Source organism: Gobius niger (assembly GCF_951799975.1).
Source record: "Gobius niger genome assembly, chromosome: 7".
In the NCBI taxonomy this organism is placed as follows: Eukaryota; Metazoa; Chordata; class Actinopteri; order Gobiiformes; family Gobiidae; genus Gobius; species Gobius niger.
In genome coordinates this window covers 28060603-28085486 of record NC_136858.1, presented here as the reverse complement: position 1 = coordinate 28085486, position 24884 = coordinate 28060603, and the positions used below count along the sequence as shown (strand labels likewise).

Here is a 24884-nt window from a genome sequence, read left to right as displayed (position 1 = left end):
ACAGGACAGAATATACACTGTGTCAGCCATTAGAGGATATTACTGCCACTCGTCTCTCTTATCTGAGCGTTATTATAACAAGGGACTTGGGGACGGCTCTATTTGCCTCACTCTCACTTCATCAAATCTCACTCCTCGCTCCTCTCTGTCTCACAGGGAAGTCTGGGATGTACTTTGTGGAGGATAATGTTTCCGACGCCCATGACAACCAGGTAAAACTTGTCTCACGGTCCGCTGTTTATAGTTTGTGTAGGCTCTCGGTCATCCAGGAGTTTAAAGTGGTCTCCTTCTAAATAACCCGGTAACTAGGCGCAGAGTTTAGCAGTCCGGAAATGACTGTAATTACATTATGGCTGCACAATATTGAGGAAAAATCCTTTACTGTAAAAGCATTGAGTTTGAGAATTACATTAATTGGTTTTACACATCATAAATCCTTTTGTAGACTGATTGTTTTTTTTGTTAAACCAATTTGCTGCCTCTGCGATTTGCGGCCATCAAAATTATGATTGTATTGTCATTAATTGTGTAGCTTTAATTTTACAGGGAAAAACACTGTGTTGATATTACATTTTTGCAAACTATAAAAGCCTGTGCATTTATGCTATAAAGTGTGGCTTAGGCTTGTCACGATAACAGAAGTTAAGTTTGATAGATTGAGATAAACAATAAATTAACTCTAAAGCTTAAAAATGACCATAAAGCTTTGTTTGAAAAGTACTTTATCTTAAAATATCCCCCTATAACCATGAAATACAGCAAACTACAATCTATGTAAGCAAAATGTAACACAGAATGAGCTCAAATATGTATTGTTTATCTGTCATATATTGAGCGAAAAGTCGATATAGGACTTATTGTGTGGATATTTGATGTTTCCAGGGATCATTACTGAAATAAGCTGGTATCTATAGTTTGTGCATATTACTATGGTTCCTTCCTTTGGGTCCGTTTAGTTTGACTCTTATTCGCTGTCTGCCATTAACCTCTTACCCCCCCCCCCCGCCTTAACCAAGCACAGTTTCTCCGGTTTAGCTTTACCCAAATCTAAAAGCTTCTTGACTAGAGCTTGTACAGGCTATAGGCCAGAGTAAAATGCTAATACTTTCATGACTTTTTGGTTGTGTTGTCGCTGTGTTTATGTCAGCATTTATTTTTATTTATTTTTTTGGCTTTTTTTTTTCATGTTTTCGTCTCTATTTTGTAATTTTTTCGTAATTTTTTTATTTATTTTTTTGGCTTTTTTTCTTGGCTTTTTTGTAATTTTTTCCATGTTTTCGTCTCGTTTTTGTTTTGTGTTTGTTATTTTTTAAATCTTTTTTCGTCATTTTTTTGTCTTTTTTTGTCTTTTTTTGTGCCTTTTTTTGTCTTTTTTTGTTTTTGCTTTTTTGTCTTTTTTTGGGGGGTCATTTTTTGTCTCTTTTTTGTCATGTTTCCGCATTTTTTTTGTCTGTTTTTTTGTGTTTGTTTTTGTCGTTTTTGCGATTTCATGGCTCTTTCATCACTTTTTAGTTGTGTTTTTGTCGCTTGTTTACTGTGTCATTGTTGCTTTTCTGACACGTTTTTGTCGCTCTTACGTTGCTTTTTCGCCGCTTCACTTTTTCCAAGAAGCTTTTAGATTTGGGTTTAGCCAAACTGGAGAAAATCTGCTCGCTCCAGGCTTGGGTTAAGGTGTTAAAAAACTGTACGTGTTGTGTTTTGGCAGAGCCTTCACGGTGAGACCGAAGCCCCGTCTTTCTCCTGGACGTACGAAGAGATCAAAGAAGTTCACAAACGCTGGTGGCAACTCCGAGACAACGCGGTCGAAATATTCCTCACCAACGGCAGGACTCTCCTGCTGGCTTTCGACACCACCAAGGTAACGCGCAAAACACTCATTCGTATTTCAGAAATGCTTGTGTTTTGAAAAGATTTGGAAAATTACTATTCAGGATCTTTTTTTTTTTACTTACTTCTGCCAGAAAACTAAATTGTTTTTCCTTGAAATAAGCAGGTGCCATTAACAAGCTATTCTCTGTGGTAATGAAATATGGAAATATGGCTGAATAGAAAAGATGTGATTTTGAAAAACTACCAGATACAAAAGCTCGACTGAAGCCACAAAAACAGGGATGAAGATAATCACGCAGGAAGAGGGGGCAGAAATGTTTGTGCTTTTGTGTGAACCTGAGGAAAAGCTGAAAATACTAATCATTTCTCTGTTGTTGTTTCGTGTTTTACACTTGCCAAATAGCTCATAGTGTTGTGGGTTAGTTCGAAAGTTAAGAAATCATGATGTTTTGATAAAATTTTTTAAGAATGAATTATTAGCTTTAACGTCTTGGATCAGTGGAATTGTTGAAGATCTTCTAGTTCCTAGAGCATTTTATTATGCGTGTCGGAAAAGCAACAATAACACAGTAAACAAGCGACAAAAACCTACGAAACAGTGATAAAAGAGCCATGAAATCACAAAAGAAGAGCCACAAAAAATGACAAAAAAATGTGGAAAATGACAAAAAATATAATGAAAAAAAGGCAAAACATTACAAAAAAATTACAAAAAATTACAAAAACAAGAGAGATGAAACAGGAGATGAAAATGTGGCCAAAAAATGACAAAGAATTACCAAAAAAAAGATGAAAAATTACCCAAAATAACAAACACATGAAAAAAAAAATACAAAAATGAGACAAAAACTTGGCCAAAAAATTACGAAACCCCCCCCCGTCAAAATAGGACGAAAGATGGCAAAAAAGACACAAAAAGCAAGACAAAAAAAGAGACGAAAACACGGTTTAAACTGGTTTTGAACTTTAAGAACTGATGCTGATCAAGGAAAACTAACCTTCATTCATTGAGTCACAACTTCTGCCGTATTATTGCCCTGACGTTCCTTGTTCTTTTCCCAGTTTCGTGACGACGTTTTCCACAACATCCTGACCTCCGACCTGCCGAACCTGCTGGAGCACGGGAACATCACGGCCCTGACGCAGCTGTGGGGTTCGGGGCAGATCTCGAACTTCGAGTACCTCACGCACCTCAACAAACACTCGGGGCGCTCCTTCAATGACCTCATGCAGTACCCAGTGTTCCCCTTCATCCTGCGGGACTACACCAGTGAGACGCTGGATCTGCACGACCCGAGCATCTACAGGTACGGGAGGTTTAGTGTGAGTCAGGGTGGATGAAATCGTTTTTCTCTCATTTTAGCTTTTAGATTAGGGTAAAGCCAAACTGGAGAAATTGTGCTCGGTTCAGGTGAGGGTTAAGAGGTTAACTCTGAATCTTTATTTAAACCTTTCATTTTATTACATGTGCAGTTTCTAATTCTGCCTGTCTCTACCATTCGGTACAAAATATCCAGTTTACATTGGGTTTGGACTAGTTTGCACTGGTTTGTGCTGGTTTGGACTGGTTTAGACCTGGTTGAGACTGGTTTATTGTGGTTTTGACAGGGTTGGACTAGTTTTGATCAGGTTTGGACCTGTTTAGATTAGGTTTGGACTGGTTTCGATCAGGTTTGGACTGGTTTCGATCAGGTTTGGACTAGTTTCGATCAGGTTTGGACTAGTTTCGATCAGGTTTGGACTAGTTTCTATCAGGTTTGGACTAGTTTCGATCAGGTTTGGACTAGTTTCGATCAGGTTTGGACTGGTTTCGATCAGGTTTGGACTGGTTTCGATCAGGTTTGGACTAGTTTCGATCAGGTTTGGACTAGTTTAGATGAGGTTTGGACTAGTTTAGACTAGTTTCGATCAGGTTTGGACTAGTTTAGATGAGGTTTGGACTAGTTTAGACTAGTTTCGATCAGGTTTGGACTAGTTTAGATGAGGTTTGGACTAGTTTAGACTAGTTTCGATCAGGTTTGGACTAGTTTCGATCAGGTTTGGACTAGTTTCGATCAGGTTTGGACTAGTTTCGATCAGGTTTGGACTAGTTTAGATGAAGTTTGGACTAGTTTAGACTAGTTTCGATCAGGGTTGGACTAGATTTGATCAGGTTTGGACTAGTTTTGATCAGGTTTGGACTAGTTTCGATCAGGTTTGGACTAGTTTCGATCAGGTTTGGACTAGTTTAGATGAGGTTTGCACTAGTTTAGACTAGTTTCAATCAGGTTTGGACTAGTTTAGATGAGGTTTGGACTAGTTTAGACTAGTTCAGATCGGGTTTGGACTGGTTTATATCAGGTTTAGACTAGTTTATATCAGGTTTAATAAATACAAAATACAAAAAAAAAAGGTGTATGATAACATTAAAGGGTTAAGTTCAATGGAGAGAAGTACAAGTTCATGGACATACCAGAACTCAAGCTCAGAATCTTCATAAATCAGATTAACACTTGTTACCCATCGATTTGAACATGTTGACCTCACTGAGATTGAGAATTGCCATATTTACAAAAATAAAGTTGTATTCTTTTTACAGATAGTAACTAGTAAATAGTAATTTGTAACCTTGGCATTATTCTCCCTTTTTACAATCTGTTTGTTATTGACCATCTTGGTAAACCTATTGCAGAAATACATTACTGATATTACCTCATGCCCTCCATATTTCACTATTAGCCTAAGATCTCTGCTATTGTTTACTTGTACTAATATGAGGAATAATGTGTTATTCCATTGCAGGAACTTGGTGAAGCCCATTGCGGTCCAATCAAAGGAGAAGGAAGATCGCTATGTGGATAATTACAGGGTAAGTCTGGCTTGCTTTAATGAAACTGTAGACTGACAAAGTAGGAGAACACTCAAAATGAAGGCATCCGTTCATTTATGGGAGACAGCAAGTCGGAGGCGCTGAATTATGCAGTTTTCCTTGACGTCTCATTTATGTTTAACAGTAGATATGTTTCTGTGGATGCTGTTTTTACAATCAGCCAAAGGAGCAAGTGTGAGGGGAAAATAACTTCCCAATACATTTACATTGGCTACAGGAAGGTTTTTCTCTTGTGTGCAGTACCTTGAGGACGAATACAAAAAGGGTATTCGTGAAGATGACCCTATGCCCCCGGTCCAGCCCTATCACTACGGCTCGCACTACTCCAACAGCGGCACCGTGCTGCACTTCCTGGTCCGGATGCCTCCCTTCACCAAGATGTTCCTGGCCTATCAAGGTGAGCTCAGCCCTGATCCACAACTGGTTTAGTTTGGTAATTAATTTACATAGTCTGCCGTCTGTGGGTTAGTCCTGTTGTTTGCACTTTTATAGTATGATTTTGTATAGTGTTATCTAATGGTGTCAAACTGGGTGGCATTTTGTGGGTTTTTAATAGCAGGCAATTACTGCAGACCTCCAAAAAGCTTTTAGCTGCTGTGAGTGCCACCTGCCTCCATTTTGAGAGCCGCTTTCAGCACCAAATGCTAAATATTCTGATCTCCAATGCCATGTTATGTCACTTGGCCTCATAACGCCTACTTATACTTTTTTAAGTGGTTACCTCTGATCTTCCCAGCGCCCTTTCGACTAAAATGACCATTATTAGTATTTCAATCGTCTCTCAAGTTCTCCTTGATCCCCTGAGATGTCTTTTTGTGATCATGTATTCATAGTGAGGTCCTGGAAAGGAGCTCTTTTGGAACAGAGGGTGAATCTGTAATAATGCATTTGTCTTTGGTGCTGCTTCAGACCAGAGCTTTGATATTCCCGACCGGACGTTTCACTCCATGAACACCACATGGCGCCTTTCGTCCTACGAGTCCATGACGGACGTCAAAGAGCTCATCCCAGAGTTCTTCTACCTCCCAGAGTTCCTCGTCAATAGAGAAGGTAAACACAGAGCTTAAAGGGGCTAGATTCAAGTTTGCCATTTTATGCTCACTACTGCCATCTCAGGTCATACGTGTAACTGCACCTTCTATATTAAGCTCGTGCATGACGGCACTTTGGACCGAATTAACACCTTTTTGAGTGACAGTTCGTGATTTTAGAGGCAGTTGTGGTGAACAGGTCTGGGCTCATTCTACACAATAGGACATGGCTGGAACATGTAGGGGGATTAAAATACATTATTTTAACATTTTTAAACTGTATAGTCCCTTTAAGAGTTATTATACAGTATAATATGAAAGTAGTCGGGTTGTTGACATTTTCAATGTACAATTCCTGGATGACTGAGAGCCTACTAAGGTCATGGTGGTATTTAGTATTATCTGCTAACTTTCCACAAAAATGCTATTGTCAATTAATATAATTTTCATACATGATACAATGTCGGCCAAACAAGACAAGATTCATGTGACAACAATTTTCAAAAGACTGTGTAACATTTCTTCTTTTTTCTTTCTTTTTTTTTCCATTCATTTTAATGGAATTATATGAAATAAATGTATATTTTTCTGGTGTTTTTGAAATAGTTTTAAATGCTGCATTTAGTGGGGACAGTGCACATTAATCAACTTTATACAATAATATATATAATTCAAGATTCCAGATTTTTTATTTGTCAAACCATGTGAATGATTTGAAATGATCTTTCTCTCATCCTTGATTGTGGAGCGGGGGGAGGGGGAAGAGGGGTGAGAGGGAGGTCATGCAGTTCAGCTTTCCGATGACCTTGTGTATGAAGCTGTTCTTCAGTCGACTGGAACTGGCGTAGATTCCACAGTGTCCTCCCTTTAGTATAATAATACTAGTATAATAATACTAAATGTGCTAGTTGCGCTAGGTAGTTTTCATCGTCCCTTTTGGCAGATATCAAAGCCTGCTTAGAAAAGACAGAATTAAAATCATGCAGCAATTTACAAAACACAATATAGTTAATGGGAAGTATGGAAAATAATAAAAAAAAATATATATAACTAGTCACGGGTTTGTGTCTCCTCGAGCCACTTTTTGGCATTCTTTTTAAATGCATGGAAAGAGGGAGACTCTCAAATAGCTTCAGGCTCTGTGTTCCACTCCTGGGAGGCTTTATAAGAAAAGACGGACTGCCCAGATGCAGTTTTTCTGAGGGGGAGGATGCAGGCTTCCCTCAAGTGAGCCAAATATTTTGAATTTTTTTTTACAAAGTTTTTAGCAATCATAAGTGAGAATTCTGCAAGTGTTGAAAAAAATAAATGAATAGTTGGCAACTCAAAGTCTGCCACAAGCACGGAAAAAGGAAAAATAAAAGAATTGTCATTTTTTTAGCATCAGTCCAAATAGTTTTAATGAACTGTTTCTGCCCTAGGTTTTGACTTCGGGGTCCGTCAGAATGGGGAGCGAGTGAATCATGTGAACCTACCGCCCTGGGCCCGTAACGACCCGCGCCTGTTCATCCTGATCCACCGCCAGGCGCTGGAGTCGGACCAGGTCTCCCAGACGCTCTGCCAGTGGATCGACCTCGTGTTCGGGCTCAAGCAGAAAGGCAAAGCCGCGGTTCAAGCCATCAATGTTTTCCACCCGGCCGTAAGCATCCCCAGCTCATTACACTGAAATATTATGACAACACGCCGTCAGTTGGACGTTTTCTGATCGCATGTGTTCATTGGCAGACTTACTTTGGCGTGGACGTTTCCGCGGTGGAGGATCCCGTGCAGCGCCGCGCCTTGGAAACCATGATAAAGACATACGGACAGACGCCCAGGCAGCTCTTCAGCGCGTCCCATATCAGCCGCGCCGGACCCAAGCTCATGATGGAGGGCGAGCTGCCAGCCGCCATGGGCCTCCTAGTGCAGCTGGCCTTCAGAGAGACCAGGGAGCAGGCCAAAGAGATCGTGTGCCCGGTAAGAGAGCAAGGCTGCCCACTGCGGAGCTAATTTAGTTTGTTTAATATGCACAGTTGTTGCAATGCTCAACTTTGGAATTCAGATTTTTATCCCTTTTCATTGGAAGCTGTGTGTAATTTGAGGGGTCGAAAATAGGGTTGTGGATTTCATAAAGGTACGAGAGATTATTTCAGGTATCGGTCTGAACCTGAAACAAACCCTGTCTGATCCAAATTGTGGTTTTGCAGAATGTTACCCAGTACAGCTTTAATCAGGGGTAGGCAACGTCAGGGCTGTGACCCCCAAGAGAATTTTGAGAGAACATTTATTCATAAATTAGAGACCAGATATGTGATAAAGTACTCTAAAATGTGGAAAATACTGTCAATATTTTCACATTTCCCCGCAAAACACCCCATTTGGTCATATATTATTTGCAAAACTTATATTTGTAGAAAAATATGTGCTTTACTTTGGGCTACAATGTTTTTTTTTACAATTTCGGCCCTTGGCATTTTAGCAATGAAGAAAATCGGCCCTCCACCAAACAAGCTCTCGCTCTGCACCCACGAAAATCTTATATAATTAGTCTTTTTGTTGCCTTCATTTATTCTTTAGAGTGGCATTTGTATAATTGCACAGCATAGTATTTTGTCCGTGTACAATGAGCTGTGTGCTCTGGGGCTCGGTATCTTTTCACAGGCTTTGCAAATATCGGATGAAATGGTATCGAAATAACACTACTTGAAAATACAATGCAATTTGATATACTGACCAACATGATTAGTTCTTTAACCTCTTAACCCCCGCCTTAACTGAGTTCGGCTTTACTCGAATTTAGAAGGTTACGACCCATAGGCCAGTGTAACACCTCATTTGAAAGCTAAGACCTACAAAACACATCTAACTGGATCTTTTTCCTCGTGTTGTCCTTTTTTTTAATATATATTTTGCATCCCTTTTTTTGTTGCTTTTTTGTCATTTTTCTGTTGCTCTTTTTTGGCTTTTTTGTGTTTTTTCTCATACATTTTTGTCACTTTTTCATCGCCTTTTTGTCATGTTTTGTTGCTCATGTGACGCTTATCTCAAGAAACTTTTAGATTTGGGTAAAGTCAACCTGGAGACAATGTGCTCGGCTCAGGTGGGAGTGAAGAGGTTAAGTTACTATAGTAACTTAACCTCTAACCCATAGTTAGTTTACTATAGTGAAATGATGCTTATATGAGACTTCTTTACATTTATATAGGCTTAAGGAATCCTTGTGCTCAGCTCTCAAGGAGTCGAATAAAATGAGTTCAGAAGTGCATAGCCCTCATGCGTCATCTTTCTTAAAAAAAACATATGAAGAATCAAATCTTTGAAACGAGGGTAACAAGCCCAAGTTTAATATCGGAAACCTTTTGGTCAGCCTTTAGTCTCTATATGATTGCCACTTAGTTCGCCGCAGTCTCTCCCACAATGCATTGCCCAAAGCCAGTGCCATTTCTGACACCACATCAGAGGAATCTCTTGCAAATGATCATCATGCAAACCCAGATGTGCAGATAAATGGAAAAGTTTGCTACAGGAGCAACAAGCATGAACAAATTTAAAATGAATTTGTCTTTTGTTTGGATCCTGAAGGCAAGCCAAGGGTTTGTTTTGGCCAGCTTTATTCGAGCTCTTGACATACATTCAGTGGAAATTACAATCACAACCCTCATTTCTGCATAACTTTCATTTAAATGGTTGTTTTCTTCACCCAGAGCCCTCTTCCCTGGATCAAAGGACTGAAATGGGGCGAGTACGTGGGGTCGCCCAGCGCTCCGGACCCTGTGGTGTGCTTCAGCCAGCCTCATGGGGAGCGCTTCGGGTCTCTGCTCGCCCTGCCGACCCGCGCCATCTGTGGACTGTCCCGCAAGTTCTGCCTCATGATGATCTACAGCAAGGAGCAGGGTAAGACCACCCCTTGTTCTATATTGGAGGTTTTCTGATTCTAAAACTGTAACAATTGTGGCGTTTGTATTAAAAGGAAACTCCAGACTTGATAAAGGTACAATGCAAATTTACAAGTACAGTGCATTAAGTCAGTGCTTTATTTGTCATTGAACAAGCATACTACGAAATAGTGTTCAGTTGTTCGTCCTGAGCCGCCGCGCCGTCACTGTGGGTCAGCCTGTCCCGCATGTTTCTGGAGTTAGGGGAGATTGTAGAACCCTGAGGAAGCCCAGCTGCCTTCAGTCCCCTCTGATCCTCTGAAACGGTGCAGTGTCTCCTGGGTTTGTCCCTGTTCAGAGCGTGGTGTCCTGCACTGGTCAGCTCATCCACCTCCTCCTCATCTTCTGGGAAGAGCTTTGCAGTTAATCTGTGTTTTTCTCCAGTTAACGTCCTTTTTTTTTAACTAGCGTTCTGGCTATTGGACGTATAAAAAAATGTTTTTAAAAAGCTAGTAGACAGAAGGCATGTGTGGCTTAGCTGTGAGTCTTGCCTGAATACCTCCTCCTTTGTCCCTTGTTTCCTGTAGCTCCTCTTGTGATGTGTCCATTTTGCTTCAGGTGTGGGGGGGCTCTTGTTGCCCCTTCAGTGTTTCAGAAGAAAAAAATAAGTGTCTCTTTGTTTTGTTTGTTTACTTTATTGTACCCATAGGGAAATTTGTCTGCATTTAACTGCATTTATCTGCATTTAGCCCATCCTTGGGGGCAACCCGTAAGGAGCAGTGGTCCACGGCAGTGCCGCGCTCGGGGACCCATCTCCATGATGTGGAGCCAGGCTGATGGTCAGAATCACCTGGCTGGAGGATTCACCTATTGTACATGTTTTTAGTGGTAGGGAAAACCGGAGTACCCGGAGGAAACCTACACAGACACGGGGAGAACATGCAAACTCCACACAGAAAGGCCCTGGTGGGAATCGAACCTGGGACTTTCTAGCTGTGACGCGGAGGCGCTAACTGCTGCGCTTCTATGCCGCCGTCTCAAATATCTTTAGCTCATAAGCTAGCTGTTTGTTTACTGTTCTTCAGGACCATTATGGACTCTGCAGTAAAAAAAGAGAGTCCATAATGGGCTCGGCAAAAGTAGTAAAACAATGTGGAGCACAGAAACCACAAATACAGTTTGCAGAAGAAAAAAAATACAGCTGTACCAAGAGAGAGGGAGGCTGCTGTTTGTCTACACGTCGCAATTATACAAGAATCACAAGCGGTGTGTTTTTCTCCATGAAATTAAAATAACAATGCAAGGATCAAATCACCTCTGAACAAAATCTGGAAAATCATGACTTCCACTTTTTCTATGTTTCTATGCGTGTTTGTTTTTGGCTGTGTTGCCGAAGAAATGTCTAAATCTCCATTATATGGAAGACAGCTTATAGCGATGTGGAGATTGTGTTACCAAATATAGCAATAATGATATCATGCAGCTCTAAATGACGTCATCTGAAATGCAGCAGTTTAAGCCACGGCTCTTCCAAAAGCTGAAGTGACCGTGCGTTGACCGCCCCTGAAACAACACCAGAAGAAGATGCAGAAGTAACACTGCGCTTTCTTCTCTCCCTAAAGGGGTGCGCAGCATGCACAGCACAGACATCCAGTGGTCAGCGATTCTGAGCTGGGGCTACGCTGATAATATACTGAGGCTGAAGAGCAAGCAGAGCGAGCCGCCGATCAACTTCATCCAGTGCTCTCCCCTTCACCTGGTAATTACAAGACAACTCTAAGGCTTTGTGTACGTGTTGGCATTATGTTGTGACCTGGAACTGGGCTTCTCTGAGTTTAAGATTCATAAAAAGCTCAAATGATAACTAATCTTTACAAACTAAACTCTCTGGTCTGACTTAGATAAAGGTAATAGTAGTTGCTATTTGTGTGTGTTTTCATGAAGTTCAGGGTTTTCTGGCAAGTGTAAAAAACCAATGGGTCGATAAGTTGCCAGAGCTTTAAGGTTTATGGTTTGAAACACTAATATTTTTCTAACTTGACTCTCTTGAGACATTGTGGCTTTCTTTACATGTTATATTTTAACGTTCTAAATTGTCCTGTGTTTTCTGATGCTAGTACAGAAATATATCAAACATAGTGTGATGATTATAGGGCTGGGTACCTTTAAACAATACCAGTTTGGTTTAGAATAAAAAGGTTTAGGTACGACAGGTATAGAAAAAATAAAAGTATCGAAAGCAGGTACTGAAAAGAAATATAAAATCTTTATATTCAAGTTTCGACACTGTTGATCAAAATTTAAAAGAAATAAAAAAGGGAAACGCAAGATGAAAAAAAAGTACATTTGGGAGAAAAAAATCACAAAAAATTGGAGAGAAGAAAATTTTAATTGGGGAAAAGACACGTAAAAAAATATTTGGTAATGGAAAAAAAATTAATAAAAACTTGGAAATTGTTTTATTCTTCCCTTTTGTAGTTAAAGGGACTATAAAAATGTTAAAACTAAGTATTTTCATCCCCCTACATGTTCCAGCCATGTCCTAATATTTAGAATGAGCTCAGACCTTTTCACCACAACTGCCTCTAAAATCCTTCACTGTCACTCAAAAGCCGTCATGCACGAGCTTAATATAGAAGCTGCAGTTACACTTAAGACCTGAGGTGGCAGTAGTGAGCATAAAATGACTAACTTGCATCTAACCCCTTTAAAGGAAGTTTCTTGGTTGTTTTACCTCAAACGAATGATACAAATGCAAAAGAAAGTAAAAGGAATAGATTAACATTATCAATCTCTTTCATGGTTCTATATGACAAATATTTTAGTATAGGTATCGAAAAAAGTATCGTTCAGGTATCGGTATCGGCATCGAAAACTATTGTTAAAGTACCGTTATCGAAAAAAATGTAGCAGTACCCAGCCCTAGTGATGAGTGCTCTGTTTATGTATATTTATTATAAGCAGCACTCAAGTTTAACGCGTCTAACTACACTGTATTTACAAGTGGTGTTGATAAGAGCGGCTTAGAATTCATTTCCATATTAATGACAAGCGGCTTTATCCTCTCGTGGATGTAATCCCTAATAACATTGTGCCAGGTACGCTACAGGTTTATTTATGTTTTTATGCTCCTGTATTATTTGTTTCAGTCTTTATGATGTAATACATGTACGGAACATTTCCAAATAGTCACACACACCAGTATCTGATTATCTGGTAATTTCATGATCAAACTAAAACGCAAGTGATAAATTATGACAGTTTATGGCAGATTATCCTTCTATTTTCCTCACATTCCCTCCAGTACTCCTGCTCTATTCGCTAAAGCAGGGAGCTCTAGCCCTTTCAAATAGAGGCTAATCATTTCTTCATAAGCTTGAGGAGTTTAATTTTGGATGCATTCACTTTTTATTAAGGTCAGGTTGGACATAATCTGTAAATATATAGATAAATGTTGTCGTGTGTGAAGCGAAAAGTCAAGTCAGTTGTGTTGAAACATAATCTTCTCTTGGATGAACTCGACCAAAGACTCAGTGTTGTTTGTAAAAGTAAAAAAAAAAAAAAAAAGTGTCCTTGATGCAATGGTGCAAATCTGAAACATAGATGAATAGTAATAATACAATAAGGACATTAAGGCAAATTAAGAAACAATAGAACTGTAAAATGTTGTATACAGATGTCATAGAAGGGGGCGTGGCCTCGCCGTGGGGGGAAATAGAATCTTTTGGGAAACACTGTTATTCACTCTTTTTAGCCATTTTGGTGGAATATTAACTTATTTATCACATACAAATAAAGTCAAGTCTAAATCGGGTCCATATGGATGTTTATTCACAGCAGTTTTTCAAGCGCTAGAATTAACATTAGCACGATGCTAGCATGTAGCATTCTGTTTTTTTATGTATTCATGGGCTGTTGAACCTTTTTGCTCCTCTCCATGTCTTTGTATCTTTATTTAGTAGAAAACTATATTCATAATTCAGCATTTGTTAAAGTAGTTTTTGAATAATGAGAGAAAGTTTAGATTTTTCTCCAAATTGTTGCTGCTTTCAAACATGACCATAAATGGATGATTTCTGAGACGCCGTCTGTATCAATATTCAGAGTTTATTATTCATCCCTAGTTTGTGCATGCACCTACACTGACAATAGCAATAAAACCCATTCTGATTCTGATTACAAAGTAGAATAAAAGCTGTGCAAAAGCTTACACATATGATGACAAATCGAATCCAAATCAAATCCTCTTTGCACAAACAGCTCTGTGCCGTTTTATTTTGTAAAAGTAGCTCACTGTGGAACAAAGGTTGGATAAAGGCTGCATCAGTTTACTTGTGAGTTTGGGCTTGTTTTCTCCCCCTGTACCAAAGTGAAAAAGTAAACAGCCAGCCTTCCCCGTGTTCCACAGTGGGTAAAATAACCCCCCCCCCCCGTGTCCCTGTGATGTAGCGTTCATCCCCAGCACCAGGTTCAAATGCCTCTCTCCGCTCCAGGTGACCAGCTGCGCCTGGGTGCCCGACGGCTGCCAGCTCTTCACGGGCAGCAAGTGTGGAGTCATCACCGCCTACAGCAACCGCTTCACCAGCTCCACGGTGAGTCTCCATGGCAACAACCCCCCTTAACCCCGCGGCCCGCTCGCCCGCCACACCGGTCCACCCACCTCCCGTCACCCCCCCCTCCGGTCCTTTTGATAAGCCCGTTTCACAATCTAGATGACGTTTTGCTGTATAAATTATCGGCTGGTGAGAAATAACCGGGGCCGCGCGATGTGGGGAGCGAACATAAGCGGCCATTTTTATAGATTTGTGTGTTGTGAGATCAAGATCCAGTCGACGGTGCACACACGTTCAGAAGCATATTTAACATTTAAGAGATGACTGGAATATGAGCTGCCATCATGTGACTTCATTGAGATTTTGTGATTGTGCTGTCAAAGTAAGTGCACTCGCGATTAGTTTAGTTTAGATTAGTCACACTATTCTAAAGCCTGGAGTAGTAAATGAGGCAACTGTTTTAGTGTAAAAATATTCATCAAATCATCATCTCCAAATTGTAATGTTTATACACGCTCTAATTTCAAGCCTTTGCTCATATTTCATTAACAAGTCTATGTGAAAAGCCCAAATGCTTTTTGTGATTTGTTATGTAAGGGCTCTGTGTGCTCGAGATACAGGAGTGTGTGTTAGGTCAAAACAAACCATTAATCTCTTAAGCCCCACCTGAACCGAGCACATTTTCTCCAGTTTGGCTTCATCCAAATCTAAAAGCTTCTTGGAAACAAAGCGTCAAAATAGCATCAAATGATAATGAAAACGCAACAAGGTGATAAAAAAAAGAGACAAAAGAGAGAAATGCATCAAATAAGTGACAAAGAAGCAACAAAAGGGCGACTAAAACGCGCCAGAAAAGTGACAATAATACAACAAAAAAGGGACTAAAGAGCGACAAAAAAGTGACAAAAATATGGTTGAAACCACAACAAAAAACAGCGAAAAAGAAAGATGAAAAAGCAACAACAAAAAAACCCTACAAAAATACACACACAAAAAAATAACTTTTAAAAAAGCACGACAAAAGCGCTTAAAAAATGACCAAAAAAGTTACTGTCAGTTTTGTAGGCCTGAGCATTACACTGTTGCTCTTCAGTCAAGAAGCTTTTAGATTTGGGTAAAGCCAAACCGAAAAAAAAATGCACTCTTATAGTGTTAATTTTGACAACATATTTTAATTTAGGTTTAGTCTTTTGACGAAAATGTAATTCTAGTTTTAGTCAACTAAAGTATTAATATTTATTATAATCATGTTTAATCAAGGTCCTGCTTCATGGAGCTGCTCCCACATGAACAAAGCTCAGAGCTGCTCCTTTGGCAGTGACATTGTAGAGTCCTTTTCACATATTTTGGCCAAAGGTTATAAATGCTGGAGGGCCACATTTGGCCCCCCCGGGCCTGATGTTGCCTACCCCTGATTTAAATGATATGAGGCTCTTTCAGACTGTCAATAGATGTTTGGATGATTTTAGTCTCTCCTTTTCATTTTTATTTAGTCTTATTTTAGTCGACGACAATATCTGGACATTTTAGTCACAGTTTTAGTCTCATGAAATTTTTTTTATTTAGTTTTAGTCCTATTTTAGTGGTCAAAAATATCACTTTGACTAAGATTAAGACTAAATATTTTAGTTGCTGAAATTAACACTGCTCTGTTAAGGCGGGGGTAAGAGGTCAACTTTGACAGCCGTGGTCAAAACATAAAGGCAGGTAGATATTCTGAGGTTTCCAGAGAATACGCAAGTAAGAAAGTATTCTCATGATAATATACATGAATATTAGAACATACATGTCACGTACACATTTGCTCACAGTTGAAAGAGTAATAGCTTTACTCAAATTGCTGACACTTCAAAAAGCTCTTCCAGTTCATGTATTTTTAACGCATCTACTACATTTCTCTAACCACAGCCACTCTAAATCTTAACATTAACAATAGTAATTTTACATAACTCCCATCTCTCTTAACTATTATAGGCAGATATAATGAAGTGATGTCATTTGAAACCCATCAGTACCACCCGCTCCATCTCCGTGCGCTTTAGACGGGCGCACGGTGCTTCATTAGCCACATCACAGCTGCCCTTGAAACACATTTCCAGCGAGCTCACGAGTGGGATTAGGGGTCGCGGAGTTCAGTCATCAGAGAGCGGAGCAGCGCTTTCACACGACCGCACAGGTTTCTACCCACTCAAAGGGATTCTGAATAGCAATTGATAAATTTGAAACGCCGCACGGCACAGGAGATGGGTTTAGAAAACGTAAAAAGGATGAATATATATCTAAAAGGTATTGTTGTGGAGTGGCATAGCACTCAGGGTAATTTTAGGATCAGTGTCGCTGTCTCTGTCAGTGTTTGAAATGGGTTTCATGGGAGACACTTGTACAGCTTTCAGAGACAGAAAAGTAAATAAAAATAAAAAAGTCTCATAATCTGCACAATATGATTTGCCTATACAATGCATTGCAACTTAAATTTGTGCAAAAGTTCAGTTTATAGACTTATATTAGTAGACTGTCATTGCTCACTCCTCCTGTCAAGAGAAAATCCTCCTACAGAAACTCTGCCCCCTTGAGGCGGGCTGAGCAGCAACAAGTACAGCTGCACGATATTGAAGTAACTTGCGATATGCGATGCAGTGGTGCAATGTTGCGATAACACAAATCGCAAGTTTTCAGCTAGTAGGAGTCATCAAACTAAATTTGGAAATGTTCAACTAAAACTTTCACACATTTTTAAAGCAGCACTAAGTAACTTGTTACTTTAATAAATCCTTTTTGTAGTCCCTCTGGGGGTAATATAAGTGTTAATGGGATGATTGGGGGGTCTTTCATCTCCCCTGGTGTCTCTGGCCAGAAAACCACATTGCAACTTCGCTGCCCCCGGGTCAGAGTCACCAATACACACTAATGGAATCACGAAGAAGAAGCTAACAGGCTAGCGGGCAAAGGTAACTGCGGGCTAGCGCCACTTAAACCGTATTTACAGCCAAGTTTGAGTGAAAAAAATGATCTCCATTGTGTAATTGGATGTACAATATCCCTCTCTCCATTTGTCTTTTCTGTCAGCGTAGTATTTACTCTCACAGACAATGAATGAGTAAAGAAAAAAAGGCAACATGCTACGACACCTGCAGTGGTGCTTATGGCCTCTAGGGGCAGGAGTTACTTGGTACTGCTTTACGTTCTGTTCATTGTTTGTTTTTGGCTGAGTTTGCAGAAAATGTGGCGATCTCAGTCAGATGAAAGCTTTCGTATTGTTGCGATGTGGGTATTACATCACGTTATATCGCAATACGATATTTTTTGTGATATATTGAGCAGAATTAGCAACAACCCTTCACAGTGGTCAAACTTTCAAAAAGCATTTAACAAAAAACAGCGTGGTTAAAAATGTTTCATTCTTTTCAGAGTAGTCACGGGAATAAACTGTATTTTTACAAACACTAAAAGTCTTTGGGGCCAGGCTTTTAAGTTGTTTATAGTAAAGTCCTCCATAATAGATATTCATGTTATTGTAAAGCTTTTGGAGTCACCTCTAACCAGTAGGGGGTGGTGTCGCAGAAATGTGACAAATCCTTGGTCCTCATGATAAGTAATTAAGTTGCATTTTAGCCTTGTTATAGTCCTGATTTAATATTTTTTTAAGTCACAAATTGATGTAAAATAAAACAAATTACAATCAAAAAGAAATCAAATATCTTCGCGTTTGGGAAGTTTTTTGTCTGTGGTGATGGAGCTCCCTGAAGAGAGACGTTTTGTTGGCAAAGGGATAAATTGACACTCTGCACACAAAGATTTGAAATGAATTAGTCTCTGTTTTCTGACCTGTATTTTGTGTGGCTGTAGCCGTCAGAGATGGAGGTGGAGTCGCAGGTTCACTTGTACGGACACACGGCGGAGGTCACCAGTCTGTTTGTGTGTAAACCCTACAGTATCCTCATCAGCGTCAGCAGAGACGGCACCTGCATCATCTGGGACCTCAACCGGTCAGTGCCACAGGAAAACATGTCACCGCTGAAATTGATGGTGTTTTATTGTACTATATTTGGTCATTACTATAGTTGAGAATTAGTGCCGTCTCCTTGAATAAAATGAGCCGTTGCCTAACAACTGTGTAAATGTTCAAAATTATATTGAATTGTTTATGTTTTTCAAGTTTAGCTAAAAGTATAGAAATAATCCGGGCTCCAAAGGTATTCCTCAAAGTGTATAATAACCAAGATCTCCCTACTCCCAGAGCTATAGGTCCTCATTTCCTAGTTATCCCAGTGTTTCTGAAGATTATTTTTTTTCTATTATTTATATTTGAAGATTTTAGTGGTGCTAGGCTAGTGCTAAGCTAGTGCATGTCTATGGTAACTAGTAGCCTGCATTAAAAACAGTCTGACCCAAGCACAGTGCACCTGAGGCAAATCACTTATAACACCAGTCTACCCATAAATGTCTGTGTTGACTGAATATTTTTTGAAATATAACCATTTTGCATTTAAAAGAACTTATATTTGAGCAGCATCAGCTTCCTGGTTGTAAGCTACGGAGTGATTTGCTACGTTACCGGATCGACAGTAGTTTGTTTACCTGCGGCCGGCACTACTACACGTGGAATTCACAAAGGAGCTTTCTACAAATCAGATATGGCAACGTTTAGAGGACGACCCGATGATTTTGAAGAGGTTTTTAATGCAGGCTACTAGTTACCATAGACATGCGCTAGCCTAGCACTAGCCTAGCACCACTAAACTCTTCAAATATAAGGACTGCATGAATAAAAAAAGTATATATATACAGAAATCAACAACACTCTGGATAACTGGGAAATGCGGCCATATGTCAAAAATCCTGAAGTATCCCTTTAAGTGAACGCGGAAGATGTTAAGTTCTGTCTCTTTCTTTAGATTGTGTTATGTTCAAAGCCTGACGGGACACAAAAGCCCAGTGACTGCAGTATCGGCCAGTGAGACGACCGGAGACATCGCCACGGTCTGTGACTCAGGTACTGCATCTGTATGCAAATGTATTCGATTGTGCTCATCAAACCTGCCTTTGTGTACAGTCATATACTGCCTCGCGCATTCATTTATTCATTGTTTGCTTTTTTTTTTTTCTCCACATTTTATTAATTCATCTGCAGTGGGCGGTGGCAGTGACTTGCGCTTGTGGACGGTGAACGGGGACCTGATCGGACATGTTCACTGCAGAGAGATCATCTGCTCTGTGGCCTTTTCAAACCAGACGGAGGGCGTTTCGGTCAACGTCATCGCTGGGGGCCTGGAGAACGGCGTGGTCCGGTAGGAAGACTTTTACTTCACATACGTTACCGTTTTGCTCGTTTTAGGAAGCAATATTGACTTATTTTTTGTCATTTTCAATTGTCACCAGGTTATGGAGCACCTGGGATCTGAAACCAGTGCGAGAGATCACCTTCCCAAAGTCGAGCAAACCTATTATCAGGTATCTGTGTAAAAAGTGTGCCTTTGTGTCTGTGTGCCCCTGTTACTGTGGTCTGTAGTCAATGATACAAGAAAGAAGAGTTAAACTTTCCCTAGAAGTGCACAGTGTTCACTTCAAGCTCAGTGTGGTCCATAAACTGAACGATTTGTCTTAAAAGGAGCATTATGCAACTTTTTATGCGAAAAAAAATTGACCTTTTTTGTGACCCAAAGGCTGCGTGAGTGGTCAGCATGGTGCCTTTACTTTCCATCACGGTGGCCTCTACAACGCTCCAGGATAGGTTATTGTGTACGTTTTCTGATGCGGGGTTTCGTCAGCAGAAACTCTAAAAACAATTCACTCTGGGGCATCATAGAGGCAGCCGTGATGGAAAGGAAAGGCAGGCGCCATGCTGACCACACGTACAGCTGCCAGGTAACTGAAAGGTCAAAGGACAAATAAATATAATGAATAAAACACGTTTTTCTTTTTTTTTTTTTCACATAGAAAGTTCCATAATTCACCTTTAAATCATAAAAATCAAGGTATTTCATGTAGGGCTGAAACAACTAATTAACAACAACTATTAATCGACAACTAATCGATTATTGAAGTCGATGACAGCTATTTTAGTCATCGATTATTCATTTTCTGATACACACAGACTCAAATAGATCAAAATTACATGAACAACTTTGTTTTTGAAGTTAGGGTATGTAGTGTTTTGTACATTTCAGTAATATCTGTCTGGGTCTCATCCAATCAAAAGCAGAATTAGCCCTAAGAGCCTCCTACATGCATTTAAGTTTACCCCATCAGAAAAGCTCAAGTGTCCTCACTTTAGCTTTAATACATTTTTCATGCACCAAGAAATTAATTGACTAATCGATTACCAAAATAATCGATAGCTGCAGCCCTTATTTCTTGCAATGGCCGCTTGATGACTTTTTGGACCTTCCTCATGATTATTGTTACAAAAGTGTTGGGGGTTTTCAATGTACTTTTTCTCTGCTTCCAATCACAAGCTCAGGCTTTTCATCCGGGCTTACATTAAATGAATGGTATAATATGATGGGCTCCCCCCCTGTCATCTCCCCCTGATGTCTCTGGCCAGAAAACCACAATTGCAACATTGCAGCCTACGGGTCAGAGCCACCAATACATACTAATGGAATCATGAAGAAGAAGCTAACAGGCTAACGGGCAAAGCTAACTGCGGGCTAGCGCCACTTAAACCATATTTACAGCCAAGTTTGAGTGAAAAAAAAATATCTCCATTGTGTAATTGGATGTACAATATTCTTCTCTCTCTTTGTCTTTTCTGTCAGTGTAGTATTTACTCTCACAGATAATTAATAAGTAACCTATGGCCTCTAGACTGCACGAGTTACTAGTACTGCTTTAAATTTAAACTCCAATTAATATCCATCAAAATTGTGATCTGTCATGTGTAAAAAACAAGATTTTACTTTGGGCCATATCTCCCTGCCCTCCTGCCAAAGAACCAAACTGAAAACTGTCAAAACTGTTGGCCTTTTCGTGCCAGCTATCACAAAAACCATAACCACTGACCTACGCCCGTCTTGTGTCCCCTGCAGCCTGACATACTCCTGCGACGGGCACCACTTGTACACGGCCAACAGCGAGGGCACGGTGATGGCCTGGTGTCGGCGCGACCAGCAGCGAATGAAACTCCCCATGTTTTACTCTTTCCTGAGCAGTTACGCAGCCGGCTGAAGCTCCCATCTGTGTCATTCTTGTTTCAATCCTCTGTCCCTCTGGCCTTGACAAGAGCACCAGCCCCCTCCTCCCTCTCCTCCTGCATCAGCCGCAGTCAGCATGGCCTCAACTCCCCGGACCCTCCCGGAGTCTTAATTAAAACTGTCTAAAGCTGAGCAGACTGTATCCCCCAGCCTCCGCCACAAATGGCACCCGATGTTTAGTACGAGAGTGGTTTTTATAAATGGATTTTGTGGGTGGATTTTTTTGGTGGAATACTTTTGGCACGGGCTCAGAATTGTTGCTGACCATTTAATACATTTTGGTTTCATTTCACAGGGGAGTAGTGAGAAGGGAGTCAGGGGGGGGGGGGCAGCAGGCAGAGATGTTTGGGCAATTTGTCTGCATCTGTACTCAAACCTGTGATGCAGCTTCAGTCGTCTGTTGCATGCTCTATTAACTGAGCTATTCTTTAAGCCTGAACATGTTTCCTTAAGAGAGTTTGCTGTCACAGATTGGTCGATATTTGCGTCTTTGTTTCCCTTAAGCTGCTGCCTTGGCCCGCAGTGTCACTGTACCCTCTTGTCTCTTGAGTCGGCAAAGTGCGGTCGTCCTGTGGCGCTGCACGGGACAGGTCGGTGCCAGAGATCAGCGATTGTATTTGGCTGACGCTGCAAGAGAAGGGCCCCTCCCTGCGCGTGGCTGTCAGCACGGGTCGCCCCGTACAACAGGAAGGGGGGAGGAGGGCAAAGACGGGGCGCGGCCGGGCTGTCTGTGCCTCTCATGTCTTACGCACCAATGTCTCAAGGAGTGCAGGAGGTCGGGGACAGGAGGATGAAGCGCGCTCTCCGTGTTGCCTGTGCTGTTTTACGTTTGCTCCAAGAACTCTGAGATTTTCAACCGTGACACTACTTTATTTATGACAAACCTGCCTTGTTGTTTTCAACTCTTACTTCATTGAAAACTGTTGATACTTATGTTTATCTGACATACAAATGTCACAGCCTGGCCAGCCAAACCCAGTCACTTTCTCAGTCCATAGAGGTGATGTCTTTCATTTGTATTTCCATGATTTATCATGTGTATTTAAAATGGTGTTTATGAAGCTCAACAGTGACGACCCGACTAAGAACACGCTCTGGTTATGGAAATTATTCTTTCATTCATTTTACCCATACACTTTTCATGGAAGCTAATCACTTAATCATGCTTGGTAAACACTTCTTAAAACCATTTTGCCAGAATTATTTGTTTTCTATACAATGATTGTTCTATGATCAGTTAGTTCCTGCTTAAATCTGTGGAAATCAAATCTTGTGAATATTACTTCTGGAATCAGAGCGTGTTTCGATGTGGGCCAGGTTGCTGGTATGTCATTCCCGTCCTATTTATATGTAATTCCTGTAAATCCAACACAAATCAGCTCAAATAGGATTACAATTAACAATGGGTGACTGGCCAAGTCATGACAACTCCTCTGTGTACGACAAAAGCATTACTTGTTTACTTTTACTTAAATAATGAAGTGGTCTTAAAAACATGAAGCACTGATGGGGAAGAGAACGGTCCGAAACGACTTTCAAATGAATTGTATTGCAGATCGGCAAAAGGGGCCAAGAGGATGGCGTTTTATAATATTCAGTGAAGCCCAGAATTATTCATTTCCCTGCAGAACATTGTGGTTTATTTCTTAAAGCATTTATACTGTTGGTGTTGAGCATTTAACAAGTTTTAATTCACTTTTTTGGGGCACACTTTTTGATCTCTACTTAACAGGATTATTTCCCACGACTCATTCTCACCAGAAAGTCGCACTGAGACGGTTCAGGGTTTTGTTTCTTACACTCCTAAATGTTATCGTTTCTTTGCCACTGTGTCTTTTGGCTCATCTACGATACAATATACTGTCAACTAATCCGTTTTGTGCAGCAGCTTTTGATCACTTTTCCAAATCTTTTCCAAACATCCCGCACTTTTGAGTTTATCGTTTCAATGCAAAATTCTCAATGCACTTTTTTTTTTTTTACGTTACTGAATTACACGAACAGAGCCATCAATGTGCTGTGTCTTTGCCAGGATTGAATTTTGATTAAGTTTCACCAGCTACATGCACGCAAAAGCAATATCGGACTTGCGTTGGTTAAAAAATAGGCGCCAGGAAGCTGTTGAAGCCTATGGAAGGACATTTCACTCTATGAAAAATGTTTACAAGAAAGGGAATTGTATTGAAAGATATGTCCACTTTCCATTCCTTTTATTCTCGTCTTAATATTTCCTCACATTTGTGGACATGAGTCACCGTGTCCAATGCTGCATGTAAGATAATGTTTGCTTGTGAGATACTCCTGTAGCATCCACTTTGTATAAAATTGTACGAGATTTTTTGGAGAGGATTGCTAATATATTGCGCTTTCACACTGAAGGAATTATTTTTCTGCCCATAACTTAAGCTATGCATAATTTATCCGATAGTTTTGTCTCCCGTTTGTGTTTGTTGCATTTACTGACCTCCTGAATGGGCTCCAAAAGTCTTGTGTATTTTGGTACTGTAAATACTGTATGTGCGAATGAATGTATGGACAAATATGTATAAAGATATAAATATCTATAAATATTTGAAGTTACTACAATATTTGTTGCACGTGTGGTTTTGTTGTCGTTAAATAATGCACTGCCCGGCCTCACCAAAAAGGTCACACACTCGTACACACTGCCCGACCAAAAAGGAAAGTCGCCACCTGGATTTAGCTGTTATGAGTAGGGGTTGCTGCAGTTTGTCAGGTCAGGTTCAGAAGAATAAGATCAGCTGAACATCCTGAAAGACCAGGTTATTCCATCAGTAGATTTCTTCTTCCTTGATAATAATGATGCATTGGTTTTATATATAGCACTTTACTGGACACTCGGACGCTTTACATTGCATTATTCATTCACTCCATACTTTGTGGTGGTAAGCTACTATTCCACAGCTGCCTTGGGGTAGACTGACGGAAGAGGGGCAGCCAGTCTGCGCCATCGTCCCCTCCGACCACCACCAACCACTCACTACATTCATCCTGGTGTTCCCAAACAGTCTCCCATCCAAGTACCGACCAAGCCCTTCCCTGCTTAGCTTCCAAGGTCTAACATTGGGCATTTTTATCCTATTTTTATTCATTCTTATTCCCTTCTTGTTGTAATTCCGCCCCTTAAGATATTTGCTTTTACTTATTGTATATAAGATACCTCTTTTTTGAACTATCTAACTGTTTGCACATGTCTTGTCTGTTTTGCACACCCTGAGTGATCTTATTGAACGCCGATTGTAACGAGTGAATTTCTCCGTTGTGAGATCAATCAAAGGATCTTATCTTATGGCCACGGGCATATTCCAAGATGACAATGCCAGGATGCATCGGGCTCACATTCAGAGCCACCTTAACCAATGGGCTAGCAGGGGCTGGAGCCCAGGGGCCTATCATAGTCAAGGGCCAATCAGAATCAAGGGGGGAAAAATAAAAGGTGATTTGTTGATTTTCATGTCAATCATTTCACTTTGTGGCATGACTAACTGTATGCGATGATTGCGCTGCACTCCTATATGTGCACCTGGAGTCGG

General features: G+C 40.4%; 1 protein-coding gene across 4 annotated transcripts in view; it reads left to right on the top strand.

The window, feature by feature from the left end:
- lyst (lysosomal trafficking regulator) overlaps positions 1-22423 on the top strand; it is a 98912-nt gene extending 76489 nt beyond the window's left edge. For all 4 annotated transcript variants that reach the window (XM_079559681.1, XM_079559680.1, XM_079559679.1 and 1 more), the window contains 16 exons: positions 157-212; positions 1706-1858; positions 2893-3137; positions 4612-4678; positions 4940-5096; positions 5609-5749; positions 7152-7369; positions 7456-7686; positions 9414-9603; positions 11207-11343; positions 14078-14176; positions 17984-18123; positions 19033-19130; positions 19269-19425; positions 19517-19588; positions 21166-22423. In XM_079559681.1, coding sequence (XP_079415807.1) covers positions 157-212; positions 1706-1858; positions 2893-3137; positions 4612-4678; positions 4940-5096; positions 5609-5749; positions 7152-7369; positions 7456-7686; positions 9414-9603; positions 11207-11343; positions 14078-14176; positions 17984-18123; positions 19033-19130; positions 19269-19425; positions 19517-19588; positions 21166-21304 — 2300 coding nt within the window. In that variant the 3' untranslated portion in view covers positions 21305-22423. The remainder of the gene's footprint in view (positions 1-156; positions 213-1705; positions 1859-2892; positions 3138-4611; positions 4679-4939; positions 5097-5608; positions 5750-7151; positions 7370-7455; positions 7687-9413; positions 9604-11206; positions 11344-14077; positions 14177-17983; positions 18124-19032; positions 19131-19268; positions 19426-19516; positions 19589-21165) is intronic.
- Positions 22424-24884: the final 2461 nt, after the last annotated feature.